The following is a 14,963-nucleotide window of genomic DNA, read 5'->3' as shown; positions in this document are numbered from 1 at the left end:
ACGAAGGTTCCCCACCACTCTCTTGTTAGTAATGAAAAATGAAGAAAAAACAACTCACGGAGAAATAAGCGCCATAGGAAACATCTTGCGCACTTGCGCTGCCCGGCGGAAGTAACAGTCCACAGAAAAAAAATGGGGTGGGGAGTCCCCACAATCACTAGTAGAGAAATACTTGATAAACCGTCTTAAACATTCCAGAAAATTATGATAAATATTTTGTAAACGGTTTATAAGCTTTGTCAGAAACTTAAAGCTGGCAGAACAAAGTTAATGTTAGCAACTAAGTATGTAAATAAGAGGAGTAACCCAGCTCAAATGTGACGTCACCTCACAGTATAAAACCCGTACGTTAACCGAAGAAGGAGAGGTGATTTCCAAATCAAGGCGACTGTGAGAGCGAGGTTAATTCGAAAGCGAAGTATTTTCTGATAGAAGTCCAGATTGATAATTGGACGATCCAAGGTGCTAAAGAGGAGTTCGATTGACGATTTGACGATATCGAAAGGATTGAGGAAATAGTTTCTTCGTATAGTGAGGTGACGGATAGACGTTTAATTAGTAAGAGATTTTGTTCATAGTTGCTAAGTATTTGATTTGTCGAATTTCAAAGGGGAAATTACTATTAAGTTAAGCTAAGTTTATTGTCGGGTTGACTTGTTGATTTTCGTTAATAAATTTTGTTTGGAATTATTGATATTTGTACGTAGTACGTTCTAGTTGCTAATTAAATATATTTGAACTTTTGATTTGACTTGATATTTATCGTTATTACTAATTTTTCGGTGCACGCTTAAAAGCCCAGGCCTGGCAAACTAATCTCGAATCCGCGTGAAGTACCCGTTAGGTTAACGGAAGTTTTACCGACCGTAATTATAGTCGGTTTCCTAAGATACTAAAAAAAAAATAGTACTTTACAACGTTGCTTTTATTCAAAACTTTACATTCATAATGTGTTCTTTTCTCTTATTCTACATAGGCGGGTTTTTTTCAACCTCCGATCTTGCAGGTAAACAGCCAATTGAGTGGAAGGAGATGGGCACAGAGGGTGATTGCACATCTCCTCCACTATAGCCACTGCCACTTCCAACATCATTATTCCATTGTGAGCTTTGTTGCAAGCATGTAAATGTGGCTGTTACGATTGACTCTCCCACCAAGTTCAAGTTGTTTAACATAATTAGGTTTCTTCAAGCAGAAAGGAATAGTGCTGCAGAAATTCATCAAAGAATGAGCTGGGTATATGGTGAAAACTTTATGAGTAATGGTTTTTGTATGAATGGTGTAACAAATTTAAAGAAGGCCAAACTGATGTTTATGATGAAGGGGTTGTCTGTCACAACAGAAAATGTTGTTCAACAAGTTGGCCAAGTGATTTGAAAAAAATGGAGGTTTACCATAAGTGTGTGTGGAATTTCCTGAAGTTTTAAGATCATCTGTTTACAGGATTGTAACAGATCACCTATACTACAAAAAACTGTGGGTTCCAAAGATCATGTCTGATGACCACAAAAGTAGCCAAATGGCAGCAGCACTGATGTTCCTCACCCATTATGAGACTGAAAGTGACAATTTTTTGACATCAATTCTGACTGGAGATGAGACTTGGATTCAGTATGTTACTCCTGAAAAAAAAACAAGTCACAACAATGGATTCACTCAAACTCGCCATACAAACTGAAAAAGTTCAAACAAACCTTTAGCAACTGAAAGGTTATGGCTACTGTATTTTGGGACCAAAAAAGATGTGTTGCTTGTTGAGTTTATGCAACCAGGGACTATGATCAATGCAGCTGTTTATTGCAAGACTTTATGATGACTGCGGAGAGCCATTCAACAGAAAAGAAGAGGCATGCTGACTTCTGAAGTTCTGATTCATGGCAATGCCTGACCTCACAGTGTTGCTGTAACCTAACAGCTTCTTCAGCAATTTTGATGGAAACTTTTTGAACACTTGGTGTATAGCCCCGATTTAGTGCTGAGTGACTTCCACCTCTTTCCTGAACTAAAAAAGTGGTTAGGAGGGCAGAGGTTTGAGACTAATAATGATGTTCAAAACAATGTTAAGGCCCATCTCAAGTCACTGGCAGCAACATTCCATGAAGAGGGGATTGCAAAGATCATCCACAGATATGACAAATGTTTCAATCTTTACAGTGATTATTTTGAAAAGTAATCATGTTTGTACCTAACTTTTGGTAATAAATTCATTTTGTTATTTACACTTGTCTTTGTTTTATGGACCATCAGAGGTTGAAACAAAAACTGCCCTCATAAATTGGAATATCAGACATGATGAAGATGTCTCACAAAGATTGAAAATGTTTGTCCACAGTTTACTTGCATTAAACTTCTACTGGAATCTATTTAAGGTTCAATGGTTTGTGTTATTTTGTTGTATTTGTGCTGTTCCAGTCTTCCACGGAGTTTGAATTTTATGTAACAAACATAAATTTCTTTTAAAGACACTGTTCTTTTAACATATTTTACAATTTTCAATATATATAAATTTAAAATGATCATATTTATTAAACAAAAAATACTTATTTAAATTTTAAGGGCCCTGAACTTCTTGATACCAGTACTATGTTAATTCATTCAGGAGAAGTAACGAGAGTGTCATCATCATGGTCAAGAGATATTTATGTTTTTCTTTTTGATAATCTTCTAGTCTATTGTAAAAAAGTGAGTATTTTATTATCGAATATTTTAAAATATGAATTATCTAGATGAATAGTATGTTTCATTGTTCTAATTATTCAGAAATATAATTAAATAGTTTAACTTAATCTGGCTTTCTTAAAATACATTATTTATTATAAAAACAGAGATAAGAATTATTTTGTCTTAATGACATTTTCACTATAAGTTTATACATTGCAATAATTTTTAATTCATGTGTAGTCTCTCCTGTGGAGCAAGACCCATAGAATATAAAGAAATTAACATGAAAAGACACAGGCATTGACCAAAAACACAGACATGTACACTGACCAAACGAAAACATTTATTTACCACAGCACGAAGTGTGGTTAGTAGAAGTTGTGTTACTGCATACTGATTACTGTCACAGGTAATCAGTATGCAGTAACACAACTGTAGTTTATACACATCATGCAAACATGAAATGATTCATGTCTTACTAGCCAATAGATCTTCACATACATACATTTCCCTTTCCTCAATACAATGCTTACACACACTAGCCCCGTATGATCCTGCGATAATATATTTATCATGAAAAGATTACAGGAATGTATACACACAAAAAAATGTATTCTCACAACTAGTCATCCTATTTTGATCCTCAAATGCCCAGAGACACAAATATAGATATCCCTCACTGATGGCTCACTGTTCCAGCACGGAAACGGATTATTCAATTTCTGTCCAAGACATCCCTTTGTTGATGGCTGCTGTCTCCAGGGTTTTTCTTTTTTCTTCTAATGTAGCTCATCCATTGAAATCACAGGCTTTGAGGTTCAGCTGGGGTGTTCCTGCTCCCTCTCGCTTTGTGTCCTTCCAGGAGAGTTTCTAAAAACCATAGCCTCAGATGCAAAGATTCATGTCCTTTATACTTACCACTTCTCAGAAGTAGATCCTTCATATGTGACTCTATCTTAGACTAATTATAAGGCCCCAAACATGGCATCCAAGAAAAGGTGATATCAGGGCAAGGATGAAGGTTTATGCAATACATCAACAACAATAAATGAGAACGCAAGACAGAGTGACAGAACAAAATATATATAAATATACAAAAAAATTACACAATTCATAGTTGCATAGCACTACACATGCATGAGCCATTTTGTGCCATTTCATAATGTATTTCTCCAATTGTCTACACATATATTATTTTTTTATTCTAGTCTTTAGATCAGTTATAATTTTGTTAGTCTTGAAAATATATTACTAATTTTTATAGTTGAAAATTGAGAATTATAATATAAAAAGTTAAAACTATTTGACAATAGTAAATAATATTTAAGTTTACTAGAACAATGTGAAAAGAATTTACTAGAAAACTGTTTTTAAAAACAGTTATTTGACATTGCTTGTTAAGGTAACCAATTACTGTATTTTATTTATGAAAAAATGTTGTTGGCTTAAAATAAAGCCAGAAACTTCTTTTGTACATAAAATAGTTGGTTACCTTAACAAGCAATGTCAAAAACTGTTTTTATAATGTTGCCAAGATTTTTGGATTTAAAAGACTATTTAAAATCTTCACAATATTAAAACTTTGTTAACTTAGCACAGTAGTTTTAGGATTTCAAAATTTTTTAAATTTAGAATTCTACAGTAATTCTTATTTTGTTACAGTTATCACATCAGTATATATACAATTGATTATTTAAGCATTAAAAACATTAGAAAACATATGATCATGAAATTTGCACACAAAAAATTCAGTTGATCAATATATATATATAATATTTTTCAAAAAAATGAAACAAGAATTTGTGAGTCATGCTTACATTAATTAAATATATTTTGAAGATAAACCATTATATGTAGATCCAAAACAATCATTGTTATATTAATCTAAATCCAGAAAAAATTATAATGCACTCAATGACAAAAAAGTGTTGATTATCCGATGGATTTAAGTCCACGGATGTAATAAGGATGTATGTTAAGGACTCAAGTAATGACCAATTACACGTGCACGAATTTGGCGAAACAACAGTAATTTATTCTAACAGTACAATAACCGCGAGATGCTTCCTAACCCTCAAGTTTACACGATACACGACTTAAAACTAACGAAATTTACAATACTCTATATACATATATACATACACATTTTCCTTCTATACAATAATTGCATATATTAGCCTTCGACGAATCACGGTATTATGTTAAGTAAATGCAACACGATCTCGAGTTCCAAGCGTTCCTTTTCTTTACGTTAATTCACAAAACTAATAGTTCTTTCCGATACCTGAACGTAATTTACGTCACCAGAAGTACGTCCCTCGTTGATACTTCTCAATTACACTACGATGGAAACGGATTGTGCTTCCCGACTGAAAGTGGTCGCCCTTTCTAGACTCCTGTTCTCCCGGTCTAACTCCGACGTCCTTGCTGACCCTTCCTCGGCAACCTTCCTCGACGAATCCAAAAGCAGCCAAAAAGTGTCCTCAATCGTGAGAGTCCCTCAATTTATATTTCCCGCTCTCCGGAAGTCCGCTTCACTTATTGTCCCACTCTGGACCAATCAGAAAGCTTCTCACGTATCCTAAGGTGACATCATAAGAAAATTCCACGCGACACGGTACAAACCAAGAAAACCCGATACATACAAAAAGGAAACCGAGAAAATAATTAATAATAATAATAATAACAATAATACATAGTTGCGTAGCACTACATATCTCCCCCCCAAGCGACTCACTTCCCGTAGTGCAAACTACGGAAATCAATTTTGCGTTCACGTAGGTTATAAGGTTTCTTACGCACCTCAAGGTCAGTGCACTTCTGCACACCACTTGTGTCAACACCTTGCGTGTTAGTGACCACCCCACGTCTCCTCACCAACCGATCATCCAGGACTTCATCATCATCCTCCAGTACAATTCCTCTATCCTCCCTCTTTTTTTTCTTATTACAAATCGGATAGCCATAGCAAGGTTTTAGGCGATCGACATGGACAGTCTCCTGATCCTTCATATTGCAACCCTCCACACGATACGTAGTTGGGTTTATCACCTTGGTGATCCGAAAGGGTCCTTTATAATTATAAGAAAACTTATTCCCTTTAACACCTTTCTTTCTCACCCAAACCCTCTGCCCTTCCGAAAAACTTACTAATGTTCTCCCTTTGCTTCGATAATCCCTTCCTTTCTTGTTGTAATTTCGCGCATGGATACTCGCATTTTCCCGTAATGCACGGAGTTTCGTGACCAGGAATGCCCTACGCTCATCGGTAGACATATCATCAGGCAGGTATTCGATATTAGGGGTACGGGGATCAACACCATACAAGAGGAAGGCAGGTGACTCATTTATGGCAGTGTGGTGCGAATTGTTATAGGCAAAACATGCAGAAGGTATCATTTCATCCCATTCGACTCTCCCATCGTCAGAGGATTTAGTTATCATTTCGACTAACGATCTGTTCACCCGTTCGCACGTGCCATTCGCACAAGGTCGATAAGCGGTAGTAATGTTCCTCCTAATTCCTAACCACTTGCAACAGTCCGAGAATAAAGATGATAGAAAGTTGGTACCTCTATCGGAAATAATTACTTCTGGGGCACCGTACCTACAAACGATTTCATTAAATATTGTATTACTCACAGACCATGCAGTTTGGTCCTTCAAAGGGTGTGCTTCGACGAAACGAGTGAAAATATCTACTATTACAAGGATGAATCGGTTACCGCTGCTCGATGTGCGGATAGGTCCTACTATATCCACAGCAATCTTTTGGAAAGGTGCCTCAGCCGTCTCGTTTTCTTGGAAAGGAGCCTTTCCTTTGTGTACATTATGCCTCTGGCACCTTTCACACGTCTTAATGACACCTTCGACCTTCTCTCTCAAATTCCGAATATAATAGTGTTTCTCAATGTTAATTATAGTTTTTCGCACGCCCCAATGCCCCGACAGATTGTTTTCGTGAACAGCCTTAATCACTTCCCTAGCAAGATCCTCCCCTACGCATAATTGGCTAACATACTTGTCACGGGACTTCAAGAGGCTTCTTCTATACAGGCATTCGCTTATTACTACATACTGGTGCATATAGCTCCCAATATTTCTATTCCCGGGGCTTCTCAGTAAATCCCTTTTTATGGGGCCAAAAGTTTCATCGCGATCCTGTGATAAACCAATCTCGTATCTATTAGGGATTACAGCCCTTGTAGATTCAACATCGAAGTGATGAACCCCGTTAACGTTCCTCGAAAGGAAGTCCGCTACTTTATTGTCAACGCCTTTCACATGTTGGACTTCTATATGGTAGTCCATAATCTCCATTATCCAACGAGTCAGACGCTTGCTCCCATTTTGAATGTTGCTAAGGAACACAAGGGGTTTATGGTCAGAGAGTATTATCGTTTTTTGGCCTAGAATTAAAAATTTGAAGTGTCTTAAGGCTAAAACAATTGCTAGACATTCTTTCTCAATTGTGGAATAATTGATTTCTGCCCCTTGAAATCTCCTACTAAAATAGCCTATCGGAGCCAGTCCCTTTTCGTGCCGTTGTTCGAGCACCGCAGCTGCCGCGTTGTCAGATGCGTCAGTGTGCAAATAGAATGGTCTATCAAAATCCGGGTGAGCTAGAATTGGTGGGCTTGCTATTGCCTCTTTTAACTTTTCAAAACCTCTCTGACATTCTGGGCTCCATAAAAATCTCTTCCCTTTCTTGGTGAGTTCTGTTAATGGAGCAGCGATATCGGAAAACGACGGGATAAAATTCCGAAAAAATCCAACCACACCGAGAAAACTGCGGACCTCTTTTACACTACGAGGTGTTTCCACTTTCTTGATCGACTCAACATTGTTGGGATCAGGTCGCACACCCTCGCTATTAATAATATGTCCTAAATATCTCACCTCCTTTGCTAATATTTGGCATTTACTCGGATTTAATTTTAGGCCCTCATCCCTTAATGTACTAATTACTCGATCGACAAGCTCAAGATGATCCTCCAAACTTTGTGAAAATAATACAATATCATCTTGAAACACAAAGCAGCTATTTCCGACAAATTTTGCTAAGATCTTCGTCATAATGTATTGGAAAAACCTCCCACTATTCTTCCCACCCTGAGGCATCCTACAAAGTTGGTATTTTCCCCATGGTGTGGAGAACGCAAATATGTGTCTTACCTTGGGATCTAGAGGAATCTGGAAATACCCTGCTTTTAAGTCCAATACCGAGAAATATCTGTTCCCATTAAGTTGGGATAAGATGTCGTCTATTCGAGCCATCGGGAATATTTGGGGTTCTGTTATATCATTAATTTTTCGCAGGTCCAAAGTGATACGAATCTCACCAGAGCTTTTAGGAACAACATGTATAGGAGAGTTCCACTCCGATGAGCTCTCCTCACATATACCTGCTTTTATCAGCTCACTAACTTGCTTCTTAAGGCCAGGTAAGTAACTGTACGGAATTCGGTACTGTCTAACGTTGACCGGACGTTCCGACGTCAGGCTAACAGAGTGCATATGTCTGCTAGTGCCAGATAACTCGGCAATTTCGCTAGCAATAGCGTCCGGATACTTTCTCAAAATATTTATTATTTTCCTCTTAACCGGTTCATCTAGGTGATCCAATCTCCACACCTCTCTTTCTACCTCTGCCACCCCTACCTCACTATTTATATTAATACAAAATCTCCCTTCACGACCTTGCTTATCTGCCTTAACCACTGATTCGATCCCCACCAACAGCCCAGGGTGCTGGCAAATAATGTCCATCCCGATGATCATCTCGTAACCTGCCCTTTCAGGAAACCCAACACTTGGTGTTGTCGTGCATACCTTTTTCCCATCGTGGAAACAGCACTCGATTGCTACGGCCTCATCACTGTTTATGAGTGCTCCCGACATCCCACTAATACATGAATTGTTTGGGACCACCCAATTCCTATTTTCACGCCTGATATATTCAGTCAATTCATTCTTAATTACGGTCCTTTCTGCACCTGTATCTACTAGACCAGCAATTTCACGTCCTAGGATTACACCTCTTACAATCGGTAACCCCCGGTCTGACAAGTGGATCTTTCTGGTCAGTTCTAATTTAACTAACCGGTCATTCGCCTGACCTTTCAAATGACCTCTGACTAGTTTAAACCTCTTCTCTTGTTGCATTTTCTCGAAATATGGCCTATTTCACCACACGTGTAACAACGGCGCTCTTTTCCCCACCTCTCGCGGTTATTGTTCCCCTTCATGTGCTCGAGTAAAGATGCCATGGACTCGGTCAAACTCCTTATTTGAGTCTCCAACTCCTCTACACGCTTACCCAATTGTACTTCCCTTCTCTCCAACCCCCTTTCATGCTCAACATTTGCGCATACCTCACTTATCCCACCTCGTTTGTTGCAGGCCGATTCGATTTCCTCTTCTTCTTCGGCCTTTACTATCGCCTCATCCAAGGTGTCCGGCCGCCTCTGCATCACCTGCCTCCTAATCTCCGCTAGTAGTCCTTTTATAAAGCATTCCTTAACAGCATTGTCGCGAAGCGTCGCTAAATTAGAATTGCGCGTCACCGCTCGTGAAAACAACGACTTAATCCTAATCCCGTATTCGCAAACCCTCTCCCCTCTTCTCTGGGAGATCTTTAATACCTGATCAAACGGGTCCTGTTCTTTTTCTTTACGACCAAAGCACTTTATAAGAGCCCTCCTTATTTCATCATAGCTCATGACGCCCTGGTCCCTTAAATCGAAAAATAAAGACAAGGGCTCACCTTTTAGGCGGGCTTGAACTACGGTGACCTTCACAGTCTCATCCCAGCTTGCCAACGACGCGACGTTCTCGACGGTTTGGAAAAACCTACTCACATCTAAAATATCTCCGGGCAGGTTCGAAAAACATGGGATCATGCCCATAAATCCCGTTACAATAGGCACATTGCCCAATTCCCCTGCCCCTGAAGATCCGCTGGTAATTTGTTCATCCATAGTTTACCGAAACCTTTTGGTTTTACAATAATATAATTTACAATTCCAATGGCTATAATTACAGATATAAGCGGCAGTAGGATGAGGGGTTAATACAAGATGCACGTTTGGTCGGTCCTTTTACAACAAACAACCCGATCAATATCCTGTCGCGGACGCCAATGTTGATTATCCGATGGATCTAAGTCCACGGATGTAATAAGGATGTATGTTAAGGACTCAAGTAATGACCAATTACACGTGCACGAATTTGGCGAAACAACAGTAATTTATTCTAACAGTACAATAACCGCGAGATGCTTCCTAACCCTCAAGTTTACACGATACACGACTTAAAACTAACGAAATTTACAATACTCTATATACATATATACATACACATTTTCCTTCTATACAATAATTGCATATATTAGCCTTCGACGAATCACGGTATTATGTTAAGTAAATGCAACACGATCTCGAGTTCCAAGCGTTCCTTTTCTTTACGTTAATTCACAAAACTAATAGTTCTTTCCGATACCTGAACGTAATTTACGTCACCAGAAGTACGTCCCTCGTTGATACTTCTCAATTACACTACGATGGAAACGGATTGTGCTTCCCGACTGAAAGTGGTCGCCCTTTCTAGACTCCTGTTCTCCCGGTCTAACTCCGACGTCCTTGCTGACCCTTCCTCGGCAACCTTCCTCGACGAATCCAAAAGCAGCCAAAAAGTGTCCTCAATCGTGAGAGTCCCTCAATTTATATTTCCCGCTCTCCGGAAGTCCGCTTCACTTATTGTCCCACTCTGGACCAATCAGAAAGCTTCTCACGTATCCTAAGGTGACATCATAAGAAAATTCCACGCGACACGGTACAAACCAAGAAAACCCGATACATACAAAAAGGAAACCGAGAAAATAATTAATAATAATAATAATAACAATAATACATAGTTGCGTAGCACTACAAAAGTTACATACCCAGACAGAATTATTCTGTAAACTGTGGTACACAGCTACACAGCTATATCTTGGACAGATATGTAAGTGATTATGGTTGTGACCCAATTGCATACTTGGTAATCACTAAAATGCTGTGGTGTGACGGGTTAATGAAAACCACATTATGTAAATAATACACCACAGATTAACACATTTTTCAAGTAAACGATAATGGAAATTATTTATTTACAGTCACCTTAAATTACAGAATTTAAACCGTTTATTTCTTCTTGTTCACAAAGCTCATAGATATAGTTACACATGTGAGTCCCGAAACCGGCCAGTTCACAATCCGTTTAAATCGTCGTATAATACTAATTAAAACTTACTTAACTTAAACTAAAACTACTGTTACTTACATTAGAGAAAGAATATAGAAAAGTTATGTTAGAAGGGGATCCCTTTTCTTTGTCCGACGAGTTGGGCAATTTGCGACGTATATCACAATTAATTGAAGATACAACCTGACCACGTGGATACCTTTCGGCAGGACGAAATATCCAATTATGAAGCTTCCTTTATATCTTGATCGTTCCAGTCCTTTCACACAATCCCTCTGAATCTCCGTTAACTGAGCCTTTCTCTCGTCGACACTTCTACCTTTCTCCCTTCTCACCACGTGCTTCTCGTCTCGCAGTCTTGACTCAGAATGACTAAAAATTGCCCTTATGCCCCCTTACTCAGTACAGGGACTCCACTAGCCCAAAACACGCCATAAAGTAATTATTTTTCCATTTCGTGGGTTTAACAGTGGGAAATGAAAGGGTTAGTAGGAAAGATATATTAAACGTTAACATAGCAAAAAATCAATAATAATACATAAAATACATGGGGGGGTTTACCCACCACAATGCCTTAAAATCAGTATCTCGGTACTCCAAACATTACAAAACCAGATATGTATATAGAAACATAACCGAACGATAGCTTGATTATTTAGGCAATTGTTTGTATATCTCAGTACTCTATAAAAAGACACAGGCTTGCTGTGTTCAGAATTTTCAGTGTGCTTGTTTAAATAAACAACTTCATTAACCTGATACTTTAATTAAAACCAGACAATCTGCTGAATTATACCTCTAGACAAATTACTTTGTATCTAATTACTAACTCAGTCTTATTATAGCCCAATTCTTTGGAAAATCATCTGATTTGCCAAATTGGGCTATAATAAGACTGCCAAATTCAATACCTCTTTGATGTGTACCTTTTTTGTCAATGAGTATATATTGTAAATATATTTTAATTTCAGAAAACCAGGATTATATGTTGTTATGATAACCTATTTGTATTAGTACCATATTTATAATATTTTTATAAATGATTAATTTTTCATTATAAATGTTTGTTTTAGGATCTTTTAAAACGAAATACGTATATTTATAAAGGCAGGCTAAATTTAAATTCTTGTCAATTAGTAGAAATTGAAGATGGAAGAGGTAATTATAATTTAATAATTGAATTTTCTCATTATATAAATATTTTATTTGTTAAAAAAATAACAGAAATTAGTTATATGAATATGATATGTATTATATAAGTTAGACCTGAATTTTATAGTGAGTCAGAAATCTGAATTGCTGGATTTTTAGGTTCTATTTTATGTTACTGTACACATTATAATTTTAAGTTAAATTAAACATAATTTGATCTAAAGATAGACAGTTAGGCCACTTTGTTGCTCTTGTTGTTTTTCTGTGCTTAATAATACTACATTTAAAAGCATCCAAACTGGCACCCAAAATGGAGGAAAAAAGCACTCAAATCCCCTTTGTAAAACTAAGTAAGACTCTTCAGTCATCAAACGTTTTCTTTACATTGCTCAAAGATTATATATTTGTGTATTTTATATATGCAAGATTTAAAAAAATAGGAAAAATAGTATGCAAATTTATGGTGAAGTTTTATTAATAAATATTTGATTAATCATGTTTGATAAAAACTAAATGATATAAAAAAGCTGATTAAAAGATTTCACCGCATAACAAATAATAACAAAAGTATTATTGCAAGTGGGTAATTAAAAGAAAATAAAAAATTTGGTAATAGTGTAAGATTTATTTTATCAATCTGAGGTTGAGTTAACATAAGTTCAATATTCGTTACAGTTACAACTCCAATTTTCATGACAATTATTTTTATCCGATCCGTGAAAATTATTTACAACATTATATTTACCGAATACAATCAAGTACATGGACGGGTATCTCAGAAGCTCATCTCGGGTTCCTTATTCTCCGATGGTTTCGTTCTCCAATTCCCTTATACAGATGATCACTTTGGTCTGTCCAGATCTCCAGACAGAAAAGAAAAAGAGCGCTTCAGTCGGCCCTTCGACCCTTTATACCCCTCCTGTTCCCCTGCTGGGTTTATTGCCCCTCCAGGCCTAATGGACGATGGAACGTTTGGGAATCGTGCTAAACAAAGGGCACTGTGTCCGACATTGAATATTTTATGATGAGTGATTGTCACGATAGTTTAGTGTCTAGATGACTACAGTTGATAGTCTTTCACGTGTTTATTATAATATATTTATAATTGAATGAGTATTAAATTTTATTTCATTTATATTTAGATGTTCATTTTAATATGAATGCACGAAATGCTTGGAAATTATACTGTTCCCCAAGGAAGAAATGGTTTTTGTTTTATACAAAAACAGCTGCTGAAAAGTCAAAATGGATAAATGCATTTAAAGAAGAACGTAAAATTGTAAAAGAAGACGAGTCTCAAGGTTTGTAGTAGTTATTTTTATTTAAATTGCAAAAATCTGGACTTAATATTATTATTACAGTAGAGCATCATTTATCCGACTTAATTGGGAACTGGGGTTAGTCGGATAACTGAAAAGTCAGATAACCGAAAAGTATGAAAAAATACATTATTAGTATAGTGTATTAGGCCTGGTTTAAATACTAGCCTCCCTTTCATGGTCGAGCCAGTGCTGCCAGCTAAAACATGCAAAAATTTAACAAAAATAATACTAAAGTAGCCAAGACAATCAAATATTGTAATGCCACATCACTAGCAGACATTTGAATTTGCCGACTAGAACGCGGTCGGTTAACCAATAAGTCGGTTAATTGGGGGTCGGATAATCGATGCTCTACTGTATTTGTATAATTCTAATTTGAAAATAATTTTATTTTTGTTACTGTTGAATTAGGAAAAATTTTAACTGTAGTTTCCAAAAATATGACTAAAACATGAACATAGAAAAATTCAAAAAATATTCTTTTTTCTTCAGTCAGCACGTTAATATTTTGTGAAGACATATTAACAATTGAAGTAGTACTATACCAATTTTGCATTTATTTTCTATTTAGTTAATTGTCTTAAAAAGAAAATTTTATGTACATTGAAATTTTGCTGAATTTAGAAAAATGTTTGTAAAATATATTAAAATTTATTATTTATAACTAATTGAATTAAATATATTATTTTCATTGTTTAATAAAAATAATTGAATCTATTTGATTACAAAATTAATAATTTTGTATTTATACATTTACATCATAAAAGTCATTAAAAGCCATTTAAGAATTTTATTAAATGGTTTTTAGTAAAATATATTTGTGCTTGCTTAAACAAATTTTGAAAGCTTTAAACTTGTTCTTAAAAAAACAAAATATTTTTGTTCCATAATAAATATATGTCAAAAATAAAATACTTTCTTGTGTCTTTCCTCATTTTTACTTATCCAAAATTTTTAAAATTTCAGGATTTGTTGTAACACAACAAGATAAAAAAATAGCTCGAGCAACTGTAATAAATAAAATTAAACCAAGAAGATCACGAGGTAATAAATATCTTTTAAATTCAATTTAAACTAGCAATATTAAATGTTTAAAATATTAATTAAATATTTTTTTCTAGTTAAAGTTTATAAGAAGAATGCTTATCCTGATATTTCTCCATTACATCTATCAGCTGCTGGAAGAACAGGAAGTTTGCCTTCTAATTTTCAACCAGATTTTGTATCTTTATCTGGAAGAACAAGAAAGTCAAGAAAAAAAGAATCTAGTTGGTTTCATTTTGGCAGTGGAAAAAAAAGAAAAAAATGATTTTTTTGATAAAATTATTTAAAATATAATTGTGTGATATTTATTGAATAGAAGAACATGTGGCATACTTATTTCATTTAATTTATACTTTTACAATGAATTTTAAACAAGAAATATTTCAAGTATAAGAATCATACTAGTCTACAAAAGGATGCCAATTAGAGTAGATTATTTACAAAACATTGTAGCTGATTAGTTCAATCTAAAACCTGAGAAATCATAGCTTAAATTCTGTCAAAAGTAAATAAAAATTTACAGAATTCATAATGAATTTA

The 14,963-nt window shown here is 35.8% G+C and overlaps 1 protein-coding gene across 1 annotated transcript in view; it reads left to right on the top strand.

Annotated features, from left to right (window-relative positions):
- LOC136983235 (spermatogenesis-associated protein 13-like) overlaps positions 1-14,717 on the top strand; it is a 34,827-nt gene extending 20,110 nt beyond the window's left edge. Inside the window, exons 5-9 of the mRNA XM_067279922.1 lie at positions 2,557-2,682; positions 11,979-12,063; positions 13,200-13,358; positions 14,346-14,423; positions 14,501-14,717. Coding sequence (XP_067136023.1) covers positions 2,557-2,682; positions 11,979-12,063; positions 13,200-13,358; positions 14,346-14,423; positions 14,501-14,688 — 636 coding nt within the window. The 3' untranslated portion in view covers positions 14,689-14,717. The remainder of the gene's footprint in view (positions 1-2,556; positions 2,683-11,978; positions 12,064-13,199; positions 13,359-14,345; positions 14,424-14,500) is intronic.
- The last annotated feature ends 246 nt before the right edge of the window (positions 14,718-14,963 follow it).

Source organism: Centruroides vittatus, unplaced genomic scaffold (genome assembly GCF_030686945.1).
Source record: "Centruroides vittatus isolate TY-2023 unplaced genomic scaffold, ASM3068694v2 contig_879, whole genome shotgun sequence".
Taxonomy (NCBI): Eukaryota; Metazoa; Arthropoda; class Arachnida; order Scorpiones; family Buthidae; genus Centruroides; species Centruroides vittatus.
This window is presented reverse-complemented; position numbering and strand designations above follow the sequence as displayed.